At 34.2% G+C, this 22,660-nt stretch overlaps 3 protein-coding genes across 3 annotated transcripts; all 3 read right to left on the bottom strand.

Moving 5' to 3' along the window:
* Nucleotides 1-3,993: 3,993 nt before the first annotated feature.
* On the bottom strand, nt 3,994-10,142 carry LOC106105904 (myrosinase 1-like). The gene is made up of 9 exons (XM_013286361.1): nt 10,033-10,142; nt 9,584-9,696; nt 8,333-8,515; nt 6,992-7,384; nt 6,461-6,555; nt 6,236-6,383; nt 5,714-5,865; nt 4,948-5,186; nt 3,994-4,475 (listed from the first exon to the last, which is right to left on the bottom strand). Exons 1-9 carry the CDS (start codon nt 10,062-10,064, stop codon nt 4,310-4,312), a joined length of 1,521 nt encoding a protein of 506 aa, XP_013141815.1. The 5' UTR covers nt 10,065-10,142; the 3' UTR covers nt 3,994-4,309.
* Nucleotides 10,143-12,662: 2,520 nt separating this feature from the next.
* On the bottom strand, nt 12,663-17,974 carry LOC106105936 (myrosinase 1-like). Its single transcript, XM_013286429.1, has 6 exons — nt 17,886-17,974; nt 16,624-16,742; nt 15,346-16,013; nt 14,558-14,863; nt 13,542-13,786; nt 12,663-12,856 (listed from the first exon to the last, which is right to left on the bottom strand). Exons 1-6 carry the CDS (start codon nt 17,906-17,908, stop codon nt 12,697-12,699), a joined length of 1,521 nt encoding a protein of 506 aa, XP_013141883.1. The 5' UTR covers nt 17,909-17,974; the 3' UTR covers nt 12,663-12,696.
* A 1,291-nt stretch (nt 17,975-19,265) lies between these two features.
* On the bottom strand, nt 19,266-21,966 carry LOC106105937 (myrosinase 1-like). The gene is made up of 6 exons (XM_013286430.1): nt 21,856-21,966; nt 21,644-21,756; nt 20,905-21,575; nt 20,075-20,377; nt 19,707-19,951; nt 19,266-19,469 (listed from the first exon to the last, which is right to left on the bottom strand). Exons 1-6 carry the CDS (start codon nt 21,876-21,878, stop codon nt 19,310-19,312), a joined length of 1,515 nt encoding a protein of 504 aa, XP_013141884.1. The 5' UTR covers nt 21,879-21,966; the 3' UTR covers nt 19,266-19,309.
* Nucleotides 21,967-22,660: the final 694 nt, after the last annotated feature.

The raw sequence follows: 22,660 nt of genomic DNA, 5'->3' as shown, positions 1-22,660 counted from the left end.
CATCTAAACTTTCGCATTTATAATATTAGAAGTAAGATTATAATTATTTTATTCATTTTAATATATTTATTGATTGTAAAATAGTTTCGACCCACCACTAACGTAGTGGCCAGACCTACGTTTTTATAAATAAAAATAACAAATATATATTTATCTTTCTGCCTACCCTAACCTATATTTACTGACATAAATTTCATTCATTTACATGTCGAGTAAATAACTGATATTTTATTAAGTAATTACTTAAATTATTATTTACATGTTTTAATACGATTTAGATAAAATAAAATTAACGTGTTGTGTGAACGCACCTTTAAAACATCACAGAAAAATTTCAATATGAAGATCCCGGATTAACGTTAACAAGGGCCAGGAGCCAGACCCGACAAAGCCTTTGTTATATATTGACCACCGTAAAGAAATAGAGCGCATTAAAACTCCTTGAGAATACAAAGACTGGCCTTATGCAATATTGTTATGTTGGTACTTAACACGACTGGACGGTTTTATCTTACAAAACATCACTATAACCTAAAAACAATCAAAACTAAATGTATTACTAGATATTTAAAAACAAACTAGTTACTTCACAATCTAAATGACAAATTACTTTAGAGTGACTTTCGTTACGAAAGTTTTGTAGTTATCGTTGGACCAAAAAAACGTTTATAAAATGTGTAAAATGTAAAAAAAAACTGCATATAAAAGGAATATTGAACTTACCGTCTTTACCGAAAAGAGTCTTCAAGCTTTTTTTTCGAAAAGAAACCAAGCATCATGCTTCTAAGCCTTAATTCAAAATTATAAAAAAATACAAAACAATTCAAAAACAAGCAAATCTTTTAACGTTTACACTATAAATTACAAATAATTAACAACGACCACAGAGCTTAAAATTAAAACCGTTTTTCTTTTTCAATGTCACAGATAAATAATTAAATACCCGCCATCATGAAACAATGACGTCAACCGAAGTTGGGGGCGCTAGTGTGCTCTGTAGAAAAGAAATATGATCAAAGGCGAGGCATTTTCATACGACGCCGATATAATACCACTATTAGAAAATTGGATTTGCCTCTTATGATTGACGACTTTGCCGCCTGGATATGTCTGTTTAGGTTTATATTTCAGACGATTATTTTAATAAAGATATTAAAAATTATTTCCTCAAAATATCTACATAAAAATATGTAATGTGAATAACTTAATAAACTTCTTTAAGTGTTTACAAGTTGATTTAGTACTTTTTACTTTTTTTTATAACATTTCATTCAAGCAAAATACCTAATTGTCTACCGCTTTTATCCAAAAGCAATACGTATATGAAAAACCTTGTAGTTTTTTACGTCATAGTTTAAATAAATCATTGCTTTCGTACAAACTGACACGTCTCAAACAGTGGATATATGGAGGTGCTACTTAGCGGATTCTTAGGGGTTGAAGTTTGAGGGCTGAGGGCTGAGGGCTGAGGAGGGCGCGGTGTATAACCGAGATGTATCACCGTATCACGAATGATGGAACCTTAGTAATGCTTGGCAAGTATGGAAGACACTTTTTAAATTATCTTTTTATATTTTAAATTCATTTTAAATTATTTATTTTCATTCAGATTTATTCATAGATTTTTCATCTATCCATGAATATTTCTATTAATATAATAAAGTGTAAACACACATTTCTTTGTTGCCTAAGATGTCAGCAAATACAGTATATTTTTAAATAATTCTTTTTTCAATAAAAAGCCCTACACTTACGTCACGCTTTAGGCTATATATTTTAACGCCATTAAACTTAGGGGGTAAATATTTTGGATAAAAACCCTAATACGCTAAAGAGACCATAAGTTGCTGACAACATGAAGTAAGCAAGGTTGCCATGGTTTGTCATCATGTCAAAATGACATCATTTTGACATTTGTAATTGATAATTTGACAAATGTAAACAATAAAATAAATTTTTCATAATTCCATGCGGATGAAGTCGCACGGGAACAGTTAGTACTAAATATGAAATGTGTTATGTAGTAATGAAACGAATCTTGAACAATTCGCTTAGTAAGCGCCGCTTACAATCTGACAGATGTAAAATTAATGGAATTACAAGTTTAAGCTTAGCCTTATTGATTTATAGTTATTTATGAATTTGCAAAGGTTTCTGATTAAATTAAAATAGCGAAAGAAAAGCTCTTGCCATTTTAATGTAGCCATCAAACACCGCTCCGTCAGTATTTTACACAAACCTGCAAATATAATAAAAGCCGCTCAGACTCCACCCTCATAACACACGCCGTATATTTAAGAAGATAAATCTATAAATCTTGTCTTATATACATTTTAAAATCTTTAAATTGTCGCATTTGTAGGTATACAATCCTAATATTATAAAGAGGAAAGATTTGGTCTTTTGGATTTTTGCATCATCACCAGCTCACTATAGTCCCCACCGAGGGGCTCGGAGCCTACCCTAAGTTAGGGTGACTAGGACATAATCAACCACGCTGCAATGCGAGTTGGTTGACTTCACATATCTTTGAATTTCTTCGCTGATACGTGCAGGTTGCATCACGATGTTTTCCTTCACCATAAGAACGTCGGGTAAATTATGATTTTTGCATGTAGAGATCTATGTAGATTAAAAAAAAAACTTATCTGTTTGTAATTAGGATAAATTTAGGAATTACAAAACATAATATGGTCACTAAAAAACTGTATATTGAACTAAGTACATAGGAGACTAAACTAGATAAGACTATGTTTTTGGTATTATCTATGGTTTAAACATATGTATTGTGTAGGTAAATTTATTTAGAAAAATCGTATAAAAAATTAATTCACAGTAGCAAAAAGATACCATAAAAGTGTTTACCAACGCGAATCAATGCGATCCGATTTTGGATTACATTGTACTGAACTACCCATAGACACGTCTCATTGACTTTCAAACATTATAAAAGATAAATTCAATTACAAATTAGGTTTTATCACCTTTAGAATAGAGATTATTTCTCTATATCAATTTGTATTAAGATAATTTTAAATGTTTGTTGAATTTGTAACTTTAACTCAATGTGTAAGGGTTTATTTTTGTATTTTTTCTTGTTGTTTTGTTAAGTACTAGTGATACTTGTTCATTATAGTCCGCCACCCGCGGTGTTTGTTTGAAGAACGCCGCTTTTTTCTATCTACCTTCACTTTTGTTGATTTTTTTCTCTTTTATATTATTCTATTATCAAACGTGGACTAAATACCGAACATAATGAGTTTAAATATTGGATAATGTTTTGTTATTTTCGGGGGCTGTCATATTTGATTCTTTGTTGCGTATTTTGTGTTTGTTACAGTTTGTTTTCGCGAAATAAAATAACGATTTGTATAGCTATTGAAGCTGAATATTTAAGGGGGGAATATTTTATTTACCTTCTTTTATATCAGTTAGAATCTGTCCCACCAAATTGTAAATTGTCTGATAACCATCCAACGTGTAACATGTAATGGAAATATCGGATTTTGTTCCCTTATCTGAGTGACGTCATTAAGCTATCTGAGCTTTTATCAGCTAGTGGTGGGACAGGCCCTTAGAGTTATAAGTTTAAGCAAATAATAGAGTAAACAGTCTGTGATAGCTGAAACAAATTGACTTATAAAAGTAGAACGTAAGTAAATAATTTTTAACGGTTTTTGTTACAGAAAGTTAAAAAGCTCCTCCACTTCAAAATGTAAGTATTAGGAAGTTTTCCTTTCTAAGGAAGATCAATTTATGTTGAAAGATAGCTTTTACTATACCACTAGCTACCGCGGTTGACTCAAAAGTAAGTAGCCTATGTGTTCTTCCAGACTATCGTCTACATCTGTTCCAAGTTTTAGCGAGATCCATTTAGCCGTTCCGAAGTAATACGTAGTAACAATAAATTATTTATCTAAGCTTACGAATTTTGATTATTAATGAGATTGCATGGACAACACAAAAAATTGGAATTTGGAATTATAAAAATTGACGGTCAAAATAATGCTTTATTGAAAACTGTGCACATGTGGTGCCATCTGTATTACTACAATGTAATAATAAATTACTATCTAAAAACTTGTAATAGTGACATCTAGTATGTGACAGCAAAACCAACAATTTTTCGTGTTGAATTAAGATAGCATGCCACAAACAGATGGCGCTAATTAAAATTATTGTGTGATAGTTTAGTTAAAGCTGGCGTCCGCTTTAATTCGCCATTCATTGCAAATTTTTTCCAATGGTTTTTCTTAAATCTTAATAAAACACATTTATTTAGAGATAACTTCGTAAACTAACATGTAAATTACAAATCAACTCTTTTCGGTTTACTAATTTTCAAATTTTTCGGTTCCCAATTTTCTTCTATTATTCTCTTCTGGATTATTCTTTTGTAGACGTGCGCTGAGAGACGAGCTGTTCTTGTTTTTTCTTCAGATTCAAAATCAACCTCGTAAAGACCGAAGCGTTCACTGAAAACAAACACACATAGATGAAAGGAGACTACATGAGGCAGAAATGCGAATGTTAACATAAATGTGTAACACTAATGGATAAGATAAGAAATGAGTATATTAGAGTAACTTTGAGAAGCCTCAGTAGTAGAGAAGTTAGGGAGTAAAAGGTTAGCATGCGAGCATGTTATGAGGAGGGATGAATCGCATGTTACAAGGAGAATGTAAGTAAGTTCGTTATAAGTAGACGTAGAAAGAGATGGATGGAGCGTGAAAGGTGACATGATCAAAAAGGGAGTAATGACTGAGATGACGTATGATAGTTATGTGGAGGACAAGAACTCGCTGCGCCGGGAGTAGATAAGGAGAAAGATGATGATGATAACAGTAATAAAACCACAATTGCCCTTCGATCGTTAAAGATTTCTGCCTTAAACTATCAACATCTCATTGGGATTTTAAACGTTTCATAATAAAAAATATAAATCACCTAGAACCAGCGTTCCATTCAATATTGTCGATTAAACTCCAAACAGTGTATCCTTTAACTTCTGTACCGTCTTCTATAGCCAGTAACAAAGCGTTCAGATATCTTCTCATTGTCTCCGCTCTACTTTTATCCCATAAGCCAGTCTTTGTCGACCAACCATTCTCTGTTATGAACATTGTTGGATAATCGTAACGCAAGTTGAGGAATATACACATCTTGTATAAACCATATGGAGCACTCTGGAATTAGATAAATAATTAAATGCATTGAAAATACCTCTTTTTTATAATTTCAGTATATTAAGTCGCTAAAAATGTTAACTTGATCATGTTATGGTAGACTTAGATATATTATCTATACTTCTATACTATTATAATAAAGCGTAAACACACACTTCTTTGTTGCCTAAGATGTCAGCAATTACAGCATATTTTTGAATAATTCCTTTTTGTAATAAAAAGCCCTACACTTACGTCATGCTTTAGGCTATATATTTTCACGCTACTAAACCTAGGGGTTAATATATTGGATAAAAACCCTAATGTGAGAAAGAGACCATAAGTTGCTGCCAACATCAAGAAAGCAAAATTGCTATAGTAAGGTAATTGGTATTTTGACATTTGGAATTGATTATTTAACACATATTAACAATGAAATAACATTTTCATAAGTTTATGCGGATGAAGTCGCAGGGGGACAGCTAGTTAAAAATAAACAAGTAAAAAAAAATGAGAATAGCGCCATCTAGTTTAAATAAACAACATACTCTTAGCCAATAAGACGCGGATTGCTCCCATTGATCACCAAACACAATTTCTACACCCATGTCATCCGCGTACGAAGGCGAATGAATATTTTTAGTACTAGGTTTGATTAGGAATGTCGTATAATGGTTAATTCCAAGGAAATCCGCTGAACCTGAAAAAAACAATTAAATTAATAACACACTGGCTCTAATAGTTCTATTAAAATATCTTTTAACGTATAGATTAATAAAATATGGTATTTATACATATTTTAATAGTTACGTAATTTTCCAATAGATGGCGTTAAACAGCTTTTTTTTAATTTTATTTAAAATCACACTTTTCAAATCTTTTTTTAAAAGAGTAATGGTTGTCTAGTGTGCCATAAAAATAAAAGCATTGTTGCATCATATGGGGCTTCGCTTGCCCTGACTAAGGGACCTTTTAGTGATCACTTAACGATTGATTGGGAAGCAAATTAAATTCTTTAACTGTACATAGAGCTGTCCATAATTTAATTATTTTACGTTACATTTATTTACCTTTCAGTAACTTTATTTCTTCATGGCTTAGTGTTGGCAATCTGGATCTATAAAAGCCTTGTTGTTTGCTCTTTTTCTCTATGGTTTTTTTAACAATCGATGGAAAATCGCCATTCTTTGACCAAATAGGATCCAAATATAAGCCTATCTGAAAAAAGACGCATATCTGTTTTAATAAATTTTCACATGAAACGTAAAAGAGTAATTTATAAAAAAATCACATACATCAAATTCTCGATACTTTTCTACAGCTTGGACGTTTTCAGTTTTATTATTTAGTGGGTCTGACCAATTTATTGACATCGATATCCCAACAGATCCTGAAAAGTTATGTGAATTATAAAAAAAAAGATAAATTCAATATCATAATTAAAAAAGTAATATCAAATTCATGGCTTTACAATTACGCAGTTTACTTGTGAAAAGAGAATGACCAAGTATATTATTCGTACCAACAAACTAGCAACTTATACTGGTTGTCTAGACTGATTTATTTTATTTACAAAAATGTGCATGTATATATGTCAAAAAAACGCAATAAATACGCCATTCACCATGTTATTAATACAAAAATAATTTGTTGAATCTCATTAGCTATTTTCTGACAAATTACAGATTTAAGATTTTTTGTATTTGGTGGAATACTGAAAACCCTACTAATCGAGTCAGTTTATTAAGTTTTGTGGTATAATATGAAAACAAAGTCCATAATTGAATGGTCAAACTTATTTATCAAGATGGTACTATAACAATTACCTTTAAATTTCTTTTTAAATTCTTTCTCATATAACCTATAAACTTTAGCATGTGCCAGTAATATGTTCTTTGTACACTCATATTCACTAACACCTTTTGCATTAATTGCTGGCGCTAAAATAGTGTCACCGTATCCGAAAACACAGATAGCATTTGGTTGGTTTATAGTTATCCAATAAGGTACTTTATGTGCGTATTTATTGAAAACTACCCTCGCATAATCTACAAACCAATCGATAGATAAAGGGTTAACCCAGCCGCCTAGATCTTGTAACTTTTGCGGCAAATCGAAATGGTACAAAGTGATCATTGGTGTTATATTATAATGTAATAGTTCGTCTATCAGGTTATCGTAGTATTGGAAACCATGCTCGTTTTGGTCGTGAGGGAAACCTGGAAATAAAGGTAAGTTTATTAGTAAAATGTTATAATAATCCGGCTCGAAGGACCATGTCGGAGTGGACTATGAAATGGCTGTATAAATGATTAAAATTGAGGCGTTCGACAATTACAGTTTTTTATTCTGTATTGTCATAGACAAAATTATGTAGTTTTTTTTTAATTTGGTGTTGCACGCACCAACGGATATTTTCTATCTGTTGTTTAAACACTGGCTTCCTAATAGCCGCGTATAGAACGGATGACAAAATTTTTACGTTCGGAGTATAAACGTGGTTTTATTTTTAAGATGCAAAATTAAATGTCATTTCAGTATTCAACTGTTTGTTGTGACAAGTAATGTAATTTCTATTACCCTACTTGGCTATAATTGTTTAAAGGCCTGTCTCACCACTGGCGGATAGGCTCAGATAGCTGAAACAAAACCCGATATTGCCATCACATATTTGATAGGTTGGTTGTTATCAGACAATTAACAATTTGGTGGGACAGGCCCTAAATATTGTGTACTCTAAGAGGTTATTTATTCCATGCAGTATGTTGCGTTTAAAAATAATAAATGCGATTTATAATATGCTCAAAGACATGTCATGTTGTGATTTTCGAATGTTTGCTAATCTTACTTCTTACTAATATTATAAATGTGAAAGTTTAGATGGATGGATGTTAGAGTTTGTAGCCTAAACGGCTGAACGGATCTCGATGAAGTTTAGCATAGACGTAGAAGACAGTCTTGAACACATAGGCTATTCATTTTTGTTTTTGTCAATTCCACGCAGACGGAGTTGCGGGCGAAATGTACTCAATAATGTTTGATTAAAAAACCCAGTTTTTATATTTTTATTGTGTACCATTTTCTAATGATGAAACAATAGTGGTCAGTGAAAGAGATTTTTTTTAATAACATCGTTTTTTAATCTGTAAAACGAAGTCTTAACTCACCAGATGGCAGCACCCTCGGCCATGATATAGAGAATCTGTAAAAATCAACTCCAAGCTCCCTCAGTAATTCAACATCCCGTTTGTAATTGTGGTAGGAATCGCTAGCTACGTCACCATTCCTACCATCCGTTACCAATTCCGGATGATTATGTAAATATCTGTCCCATATACTTTCACCTTTGCCTAAAAAAGATATACAAGTCACAAAAAATCACGGATAAAATTTTTTCCATTTGATTAGTGATTTTCTAATAATCCTGTAGTTTCCTAACCTTAATCCCACTTCTCATTATTATTATAAATGCAAAAGTCTAGATGGATGGATGTTTGTTACAGTTTGTAGCCTAAACGACATAACGGATTTTGATGAAATTTAGTATAGATGTAGAGGATAGTCTGGAAGATCACTTTTGTTTTATTTAAATTCTACGCGGACGAAGTCGCGGGTGAAAGCTAGTTTGAAATATATTTTAGACGTAACTAATCTATGATTGTTACGTTTTAAATATATTTTATATGTGTTTTATCTTATCAGAAATAACACGCTAACATAGATTATATTCAGTTATTGTTAATTCCTTGGTATTATGGATAAAACTAGGTCATATTTTACCATTATTGATATAACTTCCCGGCGTTTCTTTCTATCCAACCAGTATTATTGCTCTTGGGTTTCTAAAATACATAATTACATTTATAATCCTAAGGCTGTCAAATTAAATGTTTATTTTGATTTATGACTAAAAAAAGTTAGTAAAGGACTTAATCATGTCATGTAAAATTTAAATCCTAATCCCAAATTACGATATACTAGCTGTTGCCCGCGACTTCGTCCACGCAATATTAAGATAAAAAAGTAAACCATAATATATCCGTCAATGTCAGCTATCCTTTAGTGAAAGTCCGGTCGGAATCGACCCAGCCGTTTCGGAGATTACCCAGAACAAACGCGGCTCGCGGACAGACAGACATACAAAAAAACAATGCAATTTTAGTTATCAGCAACGAAAATACATCATCTTCCCGATATCTAAAAAAATTCTTTTCATATTACAAACAGATACTCCAATTTTATTATATATATAAAAGATATATATTAACGGACATTTCAATTGGTACGTCTAGAATGAAAATACTGTTTTGTCCAACATGCCAACCCCATCAGCGAGTACAGATCTGGTAACGTATGCAAACAAACTAACATTAATTTTTAAATACATATCGAATAAAATCGTGAATCAAATGTCATACCATCGATATCCCATGCCCCTTCTACTTGATAAGCTGCTGTTGAGACGCCAAACTTGAAGTCATTTTTGAACCTCCTCTGCTTGCCGTCACTCCAAGCATCTATTGTTACAGCACTGAAGATGTCATAATAACACTGTTTAATAAAGGGGACAATGGACTGTTATCTCCTTAGAGCAAGTAGCCTACATATTCTTCCAGACTATGCTCTACATCTATGCCAAATTTAATCGAGATCCGTTCAGCAGTCTAGGCTACAAACTAGACTTTAACATTTATAATATTGGTAATATCTAAAATACTAAGGTTACTACAATCCCTAGAGTCTTAAAGATAACTCAAAAATGACATATAAATTTTTCATTAAAGGTTTCTTTGGAAATAAAACAAACTGTCCATTCTGTGAATGTTTTTTTATAAAAAAAAAAACGTATATAATTAGAATGACTTACCAAAATATCACAATAAAGAAAAATGATCTCATGTTTTTTTATAATTTATATTATTATAGATTATTTTTTAAAATTGAACAAAGAAACATCGAACTGTCTTTTCAATCCGAATAGGTTAAAAGCAAGTATTATACTAATCAATATTAATTAATTTCCAGCTGATAAAATTATCAATTACCAGTTACATTATCTTATACTTAAAATGCTGTCTGAGTACGATAAAGTAATTGGTAGTTTTTAAACTATTCTACTGTTAATTCAATACTAAAGGAAATTTAAGATTTAGTGGTTTCATTATCACCAAGAACACCCGTCCCCACCGAGGGTGTTAAACTTAACACATGGCAAGACATGTTAAAGATTGGAGGCGGGGTGAATGGAAAACGATCGATTGCGAATTAAAAAAATATATTTCTTTTTACATATTTATTATATAAATTGTCATATATCAAAAAAAGAACAAGTCAAAAATAAAAAGATAAAAAGCGTTCGATATTTTAAAAGTTGTAACTTACAACCTTGTTTCTTAACAGAGGGGCTCGGAGCCTATCCTAAGTTAGGGTGACTAGGCCATAGTCAACCACGCTGCACTGCGGGTTGGATGACTTCACACATATCTTTGAATTACTTCGCCGATGTTTTCCTTCACCGTAAGAACGTCGGGTAGATTATGTACATATGAAAATTCGAAAAATCGAAAATCACATTGGTACAGCGGGATTCGAACCCAAGACAAGACAACATTGTAGATTACAAGTGAAGTGCTTAAACTACTGAGCCACCGACTGACACTTTACTGGTTTGGTAAACCCTTAATTCGACAGAGTTTTTAGTAGCAAACTAATAGATTTTTTAAATCAGTTGTCCGTCACACTGGAGGCCATCGAATTAAGGGTTTTTTTTTATAACATAAGGTGGCAAACGAGCAAGCGGCCACCTGAATCCGCCAAAATGGCGAAGCGACAACTGCCCATAGACATCCGCGATCGCCAATGCGTTGCCTACCCTTGTCCGATGGAGGAGGAGACGCACATAAAGAGGATATTGCCCCTTCCTATGCATCTTCTCCACCGCCAAAAGGGCGGTAAAGAGAAAGAGACTTCAATTAGGCCTCCGGCACCACACTCATCAGACGAAACACGGAATTGCTTCCATTTCACGCCTGTCTTCTGTGTGGTCGTGGTATTACACCGGGCGTGCCGGCACTGCAGTGCTAAGATGTTAAAGCGGGCACTACCACTGTTAAATTGATAAAGGGTTGATTAACTTGGATTTTCAAGTGTAAATAAGTGTTATTGTCTAACGAAATAATTGTTCCTATAGTCTCATTCTTGGATTTGAAGAGTTTCAACATCTCAAGAAGCTCTCGCTGAACATTGCTAAACTGTTTTGGGCCAGATAAAAGGCTGTAATTTTCAAACCGCATGTTGTGAGGAGATTTTTCTTTGGAGTCTTGACCATTGGCTGTTTTAGACATAGGGTAACGCAGAGCTATGTTTCATCTAAAATATTTTATTTAATACAATACTAGCTGTTCCCATGCGGCTTCATCCGCATGACATTATGCGAATTTTATTAATACATTGATAGCAAATGTAAAAATTACAAACCTTGGCAATCTTGCTTCCTTAATGTTGGCAACACCTTATGGTCTCTTTCCCACATTAGGGGTTTTAACCAAAATATTTACCCCCTAAGTTTAATAGCGTGGAAATATATAGCCTAAAGCATGACCTAAGTGTAGGGCTTTTTATTAAAAAAAAGAATTATTCAAAGATATGCTGTAACTGCTGACATCTTAGGCAACAAAGAAGTCTGTGTTTACGCTTTATTATAATAGTATAGATGCATTAAAACATTTTTGACAAAGGAAGCCCTTAGATGTATTGATCTGTTATCTAATCAGTCGATAAGTTTAGAGTGTTTTTTGTATAAACAAGTTGTTTGCGAATGTTACCATTTATCAGATGACGTCTGTTATCTCGAGTGGTAACTGCAGGGGCCTGTTTTAAAGTGTTTTAACATTTTGCATACAATGCGAAAGTTTAAAAGATTTTTTCTTTTAAATGACGTCATCAAGAAACAAAATTTGTTGTTGGCAACTTGTCTTAATGTTAAAATAAAAAGAACAAATTATTCTTGAACTACTATACTATGCTTCTTTACTATTATAATAAAGCGTAAACACACACTACTTTGTGGCGTAAGATGTCAGCAAACACAGCATATTTTAGAATAATTGTTTCTTTTATAAAAAGCCCTAAAGTTACGACACGCTTTAGGCTATATATTTTCACGCTACTAAACTTAAGGGGTATGTAAATTGGAAAAAATCATTCATGTGGGAAAGGGACCATAAACTACAAGCTACCAACATTAAGGAAGCAAGGTTATTATGGTAACGGTAATTTTGACAATTGACAATTTGAATGTAAACAATAAAATAAAGTTTTTATAATTTCATTTGATGAAGCCACACGCGAACAACTAGTATATTAATAAAATAAAACTATGTTACGATTTTGTTCGAATCTATTAAATTGGTTTTAAAAATGTCCTGTTTCAATCCAAGCAATAACTGGCAATAAAAGAGCGTAGAGATTGAAGATTAAAAAATAAAACTACACATAGACAATTTTAACATTTTATTGTTTCGTTCAACGTTCACTTTCCTTCGTCTATGGTCATGGTCATTGAGGAAGGTTCGTATTCATGGTCAACAACGCGGGTCCTTACCACCTCTTTGTAAACGAACGCAGACTTCCTCGGCGTGCGTGTCCTAGCCGGGTCTTCGAAATCAACCTCGTAGAGTCCGAAACGTTCACTGGAAGAAAAAGTATGTTTATAATAACAAGTAACAGAGTTTCTTCAATAAACTATTATATAACAACTGTTTAGTCTCGCTTTGATTCCTATGATCTTATATGGAGGTGCACACTACTCGATTTTTAGTTGTGTAAGAAAACAGAATTGGCTGTGAAACAATCGACACTCTCAGAACAGTTGTGCGATTGTTTTGTCAAAAGTATGCGCTCTAAATTTTGCCCAATTCTGGTCATCGCCAGGACTATATAGATCGACTAGCTTTCGCCCACGATCCCGTCTGCGTGGATTAAAAAAAAAACAAAATTGAGTAGCCTATGTGTTCTTCCAGACTATTCTCTACATCTATACCAAAATTCATCAAAATCCGTTCAGCCGTTTAGGCTACAAACTCTAACAAACAGCCATCTAAACCTTGCATTTATAATATTAGTATGATAGTTGTTATGATGAAAGTTTAGATGGATGGATGGACGGATGTTTGTTAGAGTTTGTAACCTAAACTGCTGAACGGATTTCAATGAAATTTGACTTAGATGTAGAGGTTAGTCTAAAAGAACATATAGGCTACTTGGTTTTGTTTTTTTAATACCACCCAGACGGAGTCGCGGGCGAAAACTAGTATGTATAAAGCTAAGATAGTGATATGCCTCATAGAGTTTGAATAATTAAGAAGAGAAACTCACGTATATCCTTGCATCCATTCGAAGTTATCCATCAAACTCCAGGCCATGTATCCTTTAAGGTTGACACCAGCGTCCAACGCGTCTAGAACATTCTCCAACGCGGCGCGATAGTACCGCACTCTATCGTCATCTACCAGACCAGCTTCCAGTCTAGTAGACCATCCGTTCTCGGTTATGTATATTACTGGATTGTTGTATTTCTCTTTTATAAGCAGTAAAACGTTTAGAAGACTATCAGGCATTTGCTGAAAAAAAAATACTGTTGAGAGAAATTTCATTAATTCAAAACAAAATACTAAAGACCGATAAGAATTATTTCAATAGTTCCGTAAAGCAGAGTACAAAATCACGTTCGCTGTATAAATATGATGTTTTTTTATTGATATTCCAAACATTAAACCGGTGGAACTACTTAAATCTTATCAAATATTAATAAAAAACATCGAAGAAGTCTTTATTTTATTAAAAACTAGCTTTAAGTAACTGGTAGCCTGTGTTCTTTCTAGACTATTCTTTACATCTATGCCAAATTTCTTCAATCCGTTAAGCAATCAAGGCTAGAAACTCTAACAAACGTCTAAACTGTCTTAATTATAGTTAATACTAGCTTTCGCCCGCGATTTCGTCTGCGTGGAATTAAAAAACAAAAGAAAGTAGCCTACGTGTTCTTCCAGACTATCCTCTTCATCTATCCCATAATCGAGATCCATTCAGTTTAGGCTACAAACTCTAACATCCATCCATCTGAACTTTCGCATTTATTAGTAAACTAGCTTTCGCCCGCGACTCAGTCTGCGTGACATTTAAAAAACAAAAGAAAGTAGCCTTTGTATTCTTCCAAACTATCCACTACATCTAAGTCAAATTTCATCGAGATCCGTTAAGCCGTTTAGGCTACTAATTGTAACAAACATCCATCCGTCCATCCATCCATCCATCCATCCATCCATCCATCCATCCATCCATTTAAACTTTTGCATTTATAATATTAGTAAGAAATAAAATTATAACCTTACCTTTAACCAGACTGAGGCTGCTGCTGGCCAGTCGCTAGACACGGAGGTTCCCACATTAATATCATCGTGCATCGAAGGTACAGGGTGTTCCTGTAGGTTTTCAGTACCAGAAACATAAACGCCAGTATAATGGTTAATACCAAAGAAATCGTACGCGCCTCTCATGAATTCAATCTCTTCTTGAGTAAACTCCGGCATACGAGACTTCGAGTAACCTTGTTCTATGCTCTTTTGGTTGACAACTTCCGTCAACTCTTTAGGGAATCCACCGCTCTCTGAGAAAATCGGCTCGGAATAGATGCCCCACTGGAAAAGACCAAATTTAAGTAATAGGTACAATAGCGGGCACATTTGACTAAAACGGTTGTGCGATTGTCGATTGTTTCGCAGCCAATTCAACTGTTTAGTTGCACAACTAAAAATCGAGTAGTCTGCGCCTACATACACTGCCAGCCAAAAGTTTGAGACCACCTTGAAAAACAATGCCCATTTATGGCATAGTCATTGTGTAAAAGATAAGAGAAATGGTGTTTAGACATTCAAAATGATTAGTAGATTACACAGGTGTTCATATTGTTATGTTATACGCAGATTTAAAATATTTTGCTAATAATAACCTGTGTACAAAGTGGTCTTAAACTTTTGGCCGGCAGTGTATAAGCTCGTAGGAATCCAAGCGAGACTAAACAGTTATGCCATAGATTAATCAAAAGTGTACGCTTTTACAGAAGGAATAAAATTAAAACTAATTAAAAATAGAATTTAGGTTAGATTTTTGAAACACTTACATCAGCTTGTCTCATCAACTCGGTTGCAAATTCATCTTCCTTTGAATCAGTTAAAGGCTCACTCCAGCCCACCGAGTAAGTAATTCCACAAACACCATCATCTCCAGCAAACTCCTTTTTATATAGATGATATGCATTAGCATGTGCTAGAACTAAGTGTTTCGCGCACAAATATGCCCCAATTCCAGTAGCATTTAGCATCGGTGCCATAGTCACTGTATCATAACCTTGGTAACACACTTCTCTAGGCTCGTTAAACGTGATCCAATATTTAACTCGATCACCGAATAGATCAAAAACTACACGGGAATAATCTTCAAACCATTGCGGGAAGAGAGGGTTGAGAAAACCTCCTAAATCTTGCAATTTTTGAGGTAAATCCCAATGGTAGAGTGTTATCATTGGTTTGATGTTGTATTTCACCATTTCATCGATGTAATTATTGTAGAATTGTACACCAGCGTCGTTGATTCTGTTTGAGAAACCGTCGGGGAGAATCCTAGGCCAAGATAATGAGAATCTGTAAGCATCTAGACCAAGTTCCCTCATCATTTCGACGTCTCTCTTGTAGTTGTTATAAGTGTCGGCTGCGATATCACCATTGCTTTGGTCTTTGATTACAGTTGGGTTAGTGTGGGTCATACGATCCCAGATGTTTTCGCCTTTGCCTGTTAAAAAGTAGACTTATAAATATTAGGAGTTACCAAAGTCGTAGAGGATCAAAAGCCAATAGGACCCATCACACTTACAGTCTTTATAATACGTTAAGAGCGAGCACACAGCTTTGACTAAACTATCAAACTGTTGTGTGTTTGTCGATTGTTTCGCAGCCAATGCAACTGTTTATAACCTCATAGGAATCAAAGCGCGACTAAACAGTTGTGTAATAGTTGAGTCAAAGGAGTGCGTAGACCCATCCAGTTCAGGATACACTGGTCGATTAAATATCGTAAATGCTATAGATTTATATAGTTAAAACTAGGGCTGTCACAAATAAAAGCTCTAACTGGGGATGGCCAGAGTTATGTTTTGAAACTCGGAGCGTCAGCTTTAGAATAGCTAGAAATAAGAGGGTCATTCATACTAATATTATAAATGCAAAAGTTTAGATGGATAGATGTTTGTTAGAGTTTGTAGCCAAAACGGTTGAACGGATTTCGATGAAATTTGGTATAGATGTAGAGAATAGTCTGGAAGAACACATAGGCTAATAACTTTTGTTTTTTTATTCTATGCGGACGGAGTCGCGGGCGACAGCTAGTAGACAATATAACTCACCATCAGCATCCCAACCTCCTTCTATTTGATAAGACGCGGTCGCGGTACCGAATATGAAGTCGTCTGGAAACTTCCTCTGCTGCCTTGTTGTGAACGCATTGCTGCCAATGGCTAGCAGACTGAAATTTGACGTAAATCGTACGTTAATTACGGTATAGTAGCTTAGGTATACGATGACGTAGTTAAAGCCATCTTGAGGGTAACAATATGAATTGACGTTCTTAATTTCTTAAAAAGGTTAACAGATTTAAGAACTTTTAAGGTGTTTAGCTAGTCATAGGTTAGGTCCGAAGAATCAATAGAAATTCTATATGTTTATTTAATTGTTTTATATATGTAATTAAATAATATTGTTATTACTTTGGTATAAATATTTAATACTAGCTTTCGCTCGCGACTCCGCCCGCGCGGAATAAAAAAAATAAAAGCAAGTAGACTATGTGTTATTCCAAACTATCCTGTACATCTATGCAAAATTTCATCAAGATCCCTTCAGCCGTTTAGGCTACAAACTCTAACAAACATCCATCCATCCATCTAAACTTTTACATTTATAATATTAGTAAGATTAGTAAGATAAGCAATTTATTACTACAAAATGTTTGTTTTTTTTTTACATCCATCTATACTAGTCTATCATCATCTCCCCTGCCTTATCCTACTCCCGTAGGTTCGGCGCACCGGGTTTTCGTCCTCCAAAGCATTCTATCATCCGTCATCTCAGTCATCACTCCCTTCTTGATCATATCACCTTTCACGCAATCCATCCATCTCTTTCTAGGTCTACCTCTACCGATGTACCCCTCCACATTCATAACTAACATCCTTCTTGTTACTTGCGATTCATCCCTTCTCATAACATGCCCATACCACTCTAACCTTTTACTCCTTATTTTCTCAACCACTGGGGCTACTCTAGAACTTCCTCTAATATACTCATCTATACTAGTCTATACTAAATTATAAAGAGGAAAGATTTATATTTTTGTATGTATTGAAATAACTCAAAAAATACTGGGTTGATTTTAAAAATTCTTTCAACATTAGAAAGCTACGTTATCGCAAAGTAACAAAGGTCTTTTTTATTATATTTTTTAATTTCACTCGCGCAAAGTAAAGCAACAGCTTATTTATATGCGTAGTTAAATAATATTGTTATTACTCCGGTATTTATTATATGCAATTTATTAATATTTTTCCTTCTATCCATTAGTAGATAAGATGTATTATTAATTCCGGTATAAAATCGTATACAAACATACCATATGAACACCAGCCACTTCATCTTTGAGAATTCGACTTGTTACATAATTTTTTGTTACGTCCGCTTTTATAATACTATCGCGGGAGGTTAGAGATCGTTGAGGATTACTTAGAGATATTTATCAATTTCGTATCAAAAGATATACTTAAAAAAACATGTCAATCAACAAGCTTACGTCCGTGACTTTGAATTTGTAATCGTGAGTTTTCACTACTGAATAACTTGGTCAAAAACATTGAGCCTTACCATAAAAAAAACCGACTTCCAAACAAAATACTGTTCCTTCTTTTGGAAAGTCGGTCTAAAAATAAGGCATTGTTTAAAATACTGTTACATCATACTATATAAATGCGGAAATTTAGATGGATGTTTGTTAGAGTTTGTAGCCTAAACGATTGAACGGATTTCGATGAAATTTGGCATGGATGTAGAGGATAGTCGGGAAGAACACAAGCTACTTTTTTTTAATGCCACGCGGAAGGTGTCGCGAGCGAAAGCCAGTATTAAATAAAATACACACATCAACCGCGACTTTTTTTTGTTCTTGACTACTTTCTTGTTCTACGCTTTTCGAACAAGGATGGGAAGGGATGATGTATTGGGGATGGAACGCATAGGTAGGGGATATACCCTTTTTCTAATCCCGTCTGTAGAATAAAGGTAGGTAGTAACGCATCTGCAAATTCGAATGTTTACAGGCAGCGGTCGCTTCTCGTTTTTGGAGAAATCCGTTTACCATATGCTATTTTTTCACTTTACATAAAATGGGAAAACTACAATGTCATCCATTTTATTTAAAATATTAACATCTGTGTTACTATAACAGTTTAGAGTTTCCTCTCAAATTTTACTGGAATATTCCACAGTCTGGTAAGATTTCTTAAATCTTAGGTTTCATGAGTTTGCATTTTCGAGCAACCTGAACAAATATAGGTACAAAACTATGTTAGTATAGTGTTGTGTGATCTATGGTATTGTTGTCTCTATACCAACATTAAGAGGCAAGATGTGTATTTTTGTATGCAACGGATAAGCTCAAAAACTACTGATCCGATAACAAAAATTCTTTCACCATAAGAAAGCTACATTATTATTGAGTAACAAAGGCTACACTTAGTGCTAGATTATTTTTTGCGACGGATAGTATAAAAATGTGTGACTAGTCTACAGTTTTACTATTTCTATTTTATCCTATTTTCCTTTCCTTCATCCTATTTTATATTCGATTTTTATTTAGTGAAATTATAAACCGTAAGTTTCTTGTCAATAGGAATTAGGAGCCAATTAGGAACGTAGGCTCTCGGTTTCTTTGTTATATAAATACATCTAAACTAATTTAATTTCGTAAAGCTTTTTTATTCGTAAAAAATAAACAAAATTTAATCGTTTAAAAAACATTTATTTTTTGTATTAATCTATGACTTATTTTCCGTCGTCGATGGTCATCGTGCGTGTCTCTGGTTCGTATTCATGATCTATGACGCGGGTCTTTATAATCTGTTTGTAGACGAAGGCGGATTTGCGCGGCGTGCGAGTGCGCGCGGGATCCTCGAAATCAACCTCGTACAGACCGAAGCGTTCTCTGTAACAAAAATATTAATCAAACCATTTTGAGACAAGATAACACATATAGAATATAGACAACATTTGAAACTAACAAAAAAAAGTGTTATAAATTAAATTGCGTTATTTAAAATTCAATACGAAATGTGACATTTAGAGAGAACGAGTTACACACTATCATAAAACTGCTTCCTTGTTAGTTTATTAAAGAAATCAACTAAGTAATTAAGGAATTAATAATAAAATAAATACTCACGTGTAACCTTCCATCCATTCGAAATTATCCATGAGACTCCAAGCCATGTACCCTTTAAGAGTTATTCCAGCGTCCAAAACGTCAAGCACACTCTCAAGGGCCGCCCTATAGTACGTAATCCTGTCATCATCCTCTAAACCTTCTTCCAATCGAGTAGACCAACCATTCTCGGTAATATAGAATACAGGGCTGTTGTATTTGTTGTTCAAGTACGTAAGCGCGTTCAGAATACTGTCTGGTGCTAGCTAGAAGACAAAAAAGTTTAATTGTAAAATGTCACAGAGACAAAACACTGAGGATAAAATTCTATTCAATCTAGGCTCTTTGTATATGATGTCCTGGTACTTTTTTGTATTTAGTATACTTACTGTCAACCATTTAGACGCAGATTTAGGCCAGTCGTCTGGTACTGATGTAACAGCCCCAGCGTCACCATACAATGAAGGTACAATGAAGTCATTGTCTTTAGCATCGGATACCAAAAACGCAGTGTAATGGTTCACGCCAAAGAAATCAGTTGCGCCTCTAACGAACTCCCTCTCTTCATCAGTAAACTCAGGCATACGCGATCTAGGGTAGCCTTGTTCCAAACTCATTTGAGCGACTTTCTCTGATAACTCTTTAGGGAAACCACCTTCCGCGGAGAATATTGGCTCGGCATAAATACCCCACTGTAAGTAACATTAATACTTATTTTAATCTTACTAATAATATCAATGTTAAATGTATGGATGGATGAATATTTGTTAGAGTTTGTAGCCTAAACGGCTGAACGGATATCAATGAAATTTGGTATAGGTGATAGTCCGGAAGATCACATAGTTACTTACTGTTAGGAATAAAATTAGTACCGTGCTATAGAATTGGCGCAACTCTAGATTTTCGGCATAAACGTCACGTCCCTAGCTGACAGCTGACAGCTGTCAATGTCACTAGAAGTATGGATAGATTGTCGCGTAACTTGAGTCTTAACGAGAAGTATTGCTCTGAGTTAAAAGCGACAGTATCAATTAAATAATTTGTCTAATATTACTCACTTTGGTTCTTTTTATACCACGCGGACGGAGTCGCGGGTGAAAGCTAGTCAGAAATAAAATCTAGAATCTAAAAACAACGTTTAACAGTTCCAAAACTCTAAAGAAGTATTAAGAGAGTGAATTAGGTCATGCAGAGTTTTAGGAACCGTTTTTGCCTTTACCTCAGCTTGTCTGTACAATTCTGCAGCAATTTTATCTTCTTCTGAATCAGTGAGGGGCGGGAACCAGTTCACACTAATAGTGATACCGCACTGACCACCCTGGGTCGGAGCGAAGTCATTCTTGTAAGCGTAATATGCCTTAGCGTGAGCCAGCACTAGACTCTTAGCACAAAGGTACGCACCAATACCAGTTGCATTTAGAATCGGGGCTTTTGTTGTTGAATCATAACCTTCATAGCAGATCTCTCTAGGTTCGTTAAACGTAATCCAATGTTTGACTCTATCACCGAAGTGATCATATACAACTCTTGCGTAATCTTCAAACCATTCAGGGAAAAGTGGGTTGACGAAACCACCCAAATCTTGCAACTTTTGAGGTAAATCCCAATGGTATAAGGTCACCATTGGTGTGATGCCGTATTTAAGCATTTCATCGATGTAATTATTGTAAAAAGCAACACCTGCTTCGCTGACTTTGTTGGACAGACCATTTGGTAATATTCTTGACCAGGACAATGAGAATCTGTAGGCATCTAACCCAAGTTCCCTCATCATTTCAACATCTCTCTTATAATTGTTATAGGAGTCAGCTCCGACATCGCCATTGCTCAGGTCTTTGATGACAGTCGGATTGGTGTGGGTCATACGGTCCCAGATGTTCTCGCCTTTATCTAAAAATTACATTCGAATTTAGACTTTAAACCATTGTAAAAACATTAGTAGATTTGATTAAGTTTACCATCAGCATTCCATCCTCCTTCTATTTGATATGAAGCTGTGGCTGTCCCGAAGAGGAAGTCATCAGGGAACTTTCTTTCTTGCCTCGTAGCTGCATTACAGCTTACAAGAAATCTGTAACAGTTTTTCTATTATTCCCATGCGTGATTGAAGAAATACTTCATTAATAAGTTATATGGCTATCTTATGTCCAGGTCATTGTATAATACTTACCCTAAAAATACTAGTAGCTTCATTTTTATTTTTATCCTTACATAACAATCCGTGGTGGGTATTTATACCATTTGAGATGATTTATCTCTAACGTCCGAGATACGTTAAGCGGGCCACTTGAAATGGTTATCTCAGACACTCGGTCCAACCGGCTATAAAATTGATTACGTTATTCTGCAACTGAATAAATAAATACGCTTCTATTATGTATTAAAGTCAGATTAATTATTTTACTTAAGATGTTTCGAATTTTAGGTATGTGGATGGATGAATGGATGTTAATACGTATCTCCAAAAGAGATCTTACTGTTGACAAAGATGTAGAACATAATCTGAAAGAGCACATAGACCACCATTTGTTTTAATTCCATGCGGATAAAATCACAGGCGACAGTTAGTATGCGTAATTATTTTACTTAAGATTCCACATGCATTCAAAGAAATAATTTGCACTCTCGGATTCAAGATTTAATATTGATAAACTGATTTATCTCGGTTACAGAATAAACCACGTGTTTATTTGTAAATCTTTAGGACCTTTTGCAGCATTTGCCATTTAACAGATAGATGTATGAACACGTTTCTTGGCATTGGCACGATTGCTATCGAAAAACGACCACCAATTGCTTATTATTATTTCGTGAATATTTTGTATTTTTGATGTTCTTTATCTAGATTTTAATAGAAAATAGAGTGTCAAAATCATTACTTTCATTTATAATAAAGAAAACATTTAGTTCTTCTATCGATATACCATAAATAACTAAAAACAACATTATTATTTAAAATTAGCGGCAGGTGTGGG

This window comes from Papilio polytes, unplaced genomic scaffold (assembly GCF_000836215.1).
Source record: "Papilio polytes unplaced genomic scaffold, Ppol_1.0 DF822622.1, whole genome shotgun sequence".
Lineage (NCBI taxonomy): Eukaryota > Metazoa > Arthropoda > Insecta > Lepidoptera > Papilionidae > Papilio > Papilio polytes.
This window is presented reverse-complemented; position numbering and strand designations above follow the sequence as displayed.

Coding starts and splice junctions, on each gene's coding strand:
- LOC106105904 (XM_013286361.1), bottom strand. CDS start 10,064: ATGAGATCATTTTTCTTTATTGTGATATTTTG. Junction 5,187..5,713: donor CCGCGTCTTATTGGCTAAGA/GTATGTTGTTTA, acceptor ATCTAATTCCAG/AGTGCTCCATATGGTTTATA. Junction 4,476..4,947: donor GAATGGAACGCTGGTTCTAG/GTGATTTATATT, acceptor GTTTGTTTTCAG/TGAACGCTTCGGTCTTTACG.
- LOC106105936 (XM_013286429.1), bottom strand. CDS start 17,908: ATGAAGTGGCTGGTGTTCATATG. Junction 16,743..17,885: donor AAGTGGCTGGTGTTCATATG/GTATGTTTGTAT, acceptor GTCAAATTTCAG/TCTGCTAGCCATTGGCAGCA. Junction 12,857..13,541: donor GAATGGATGCAAGGATATAC/GTGAGTTTCTCT, acceptor TTTTTCTTCCAG/TGAACGTTTCGGACTCTACG.
- LOC106105937 (XM_013286430.1), bottom strand. CDS start 21,878: ATGAAGCTACTAGTATTTTTAGG. Junction 19,952..20,074: donor CTGCGTCTAAATGGTTGACA/GTAAGTATACTA, acceptor TTTGTCTTCTAG/CTAGCACCAGACAGTATTCT. Junction 19,470..19,706: donor GAATGGATGGAAGGTTACAC/GTGAGTATTTAT, acceptor TTTTTGTTACAG/AGAACGCTTCGGTCTGTACG.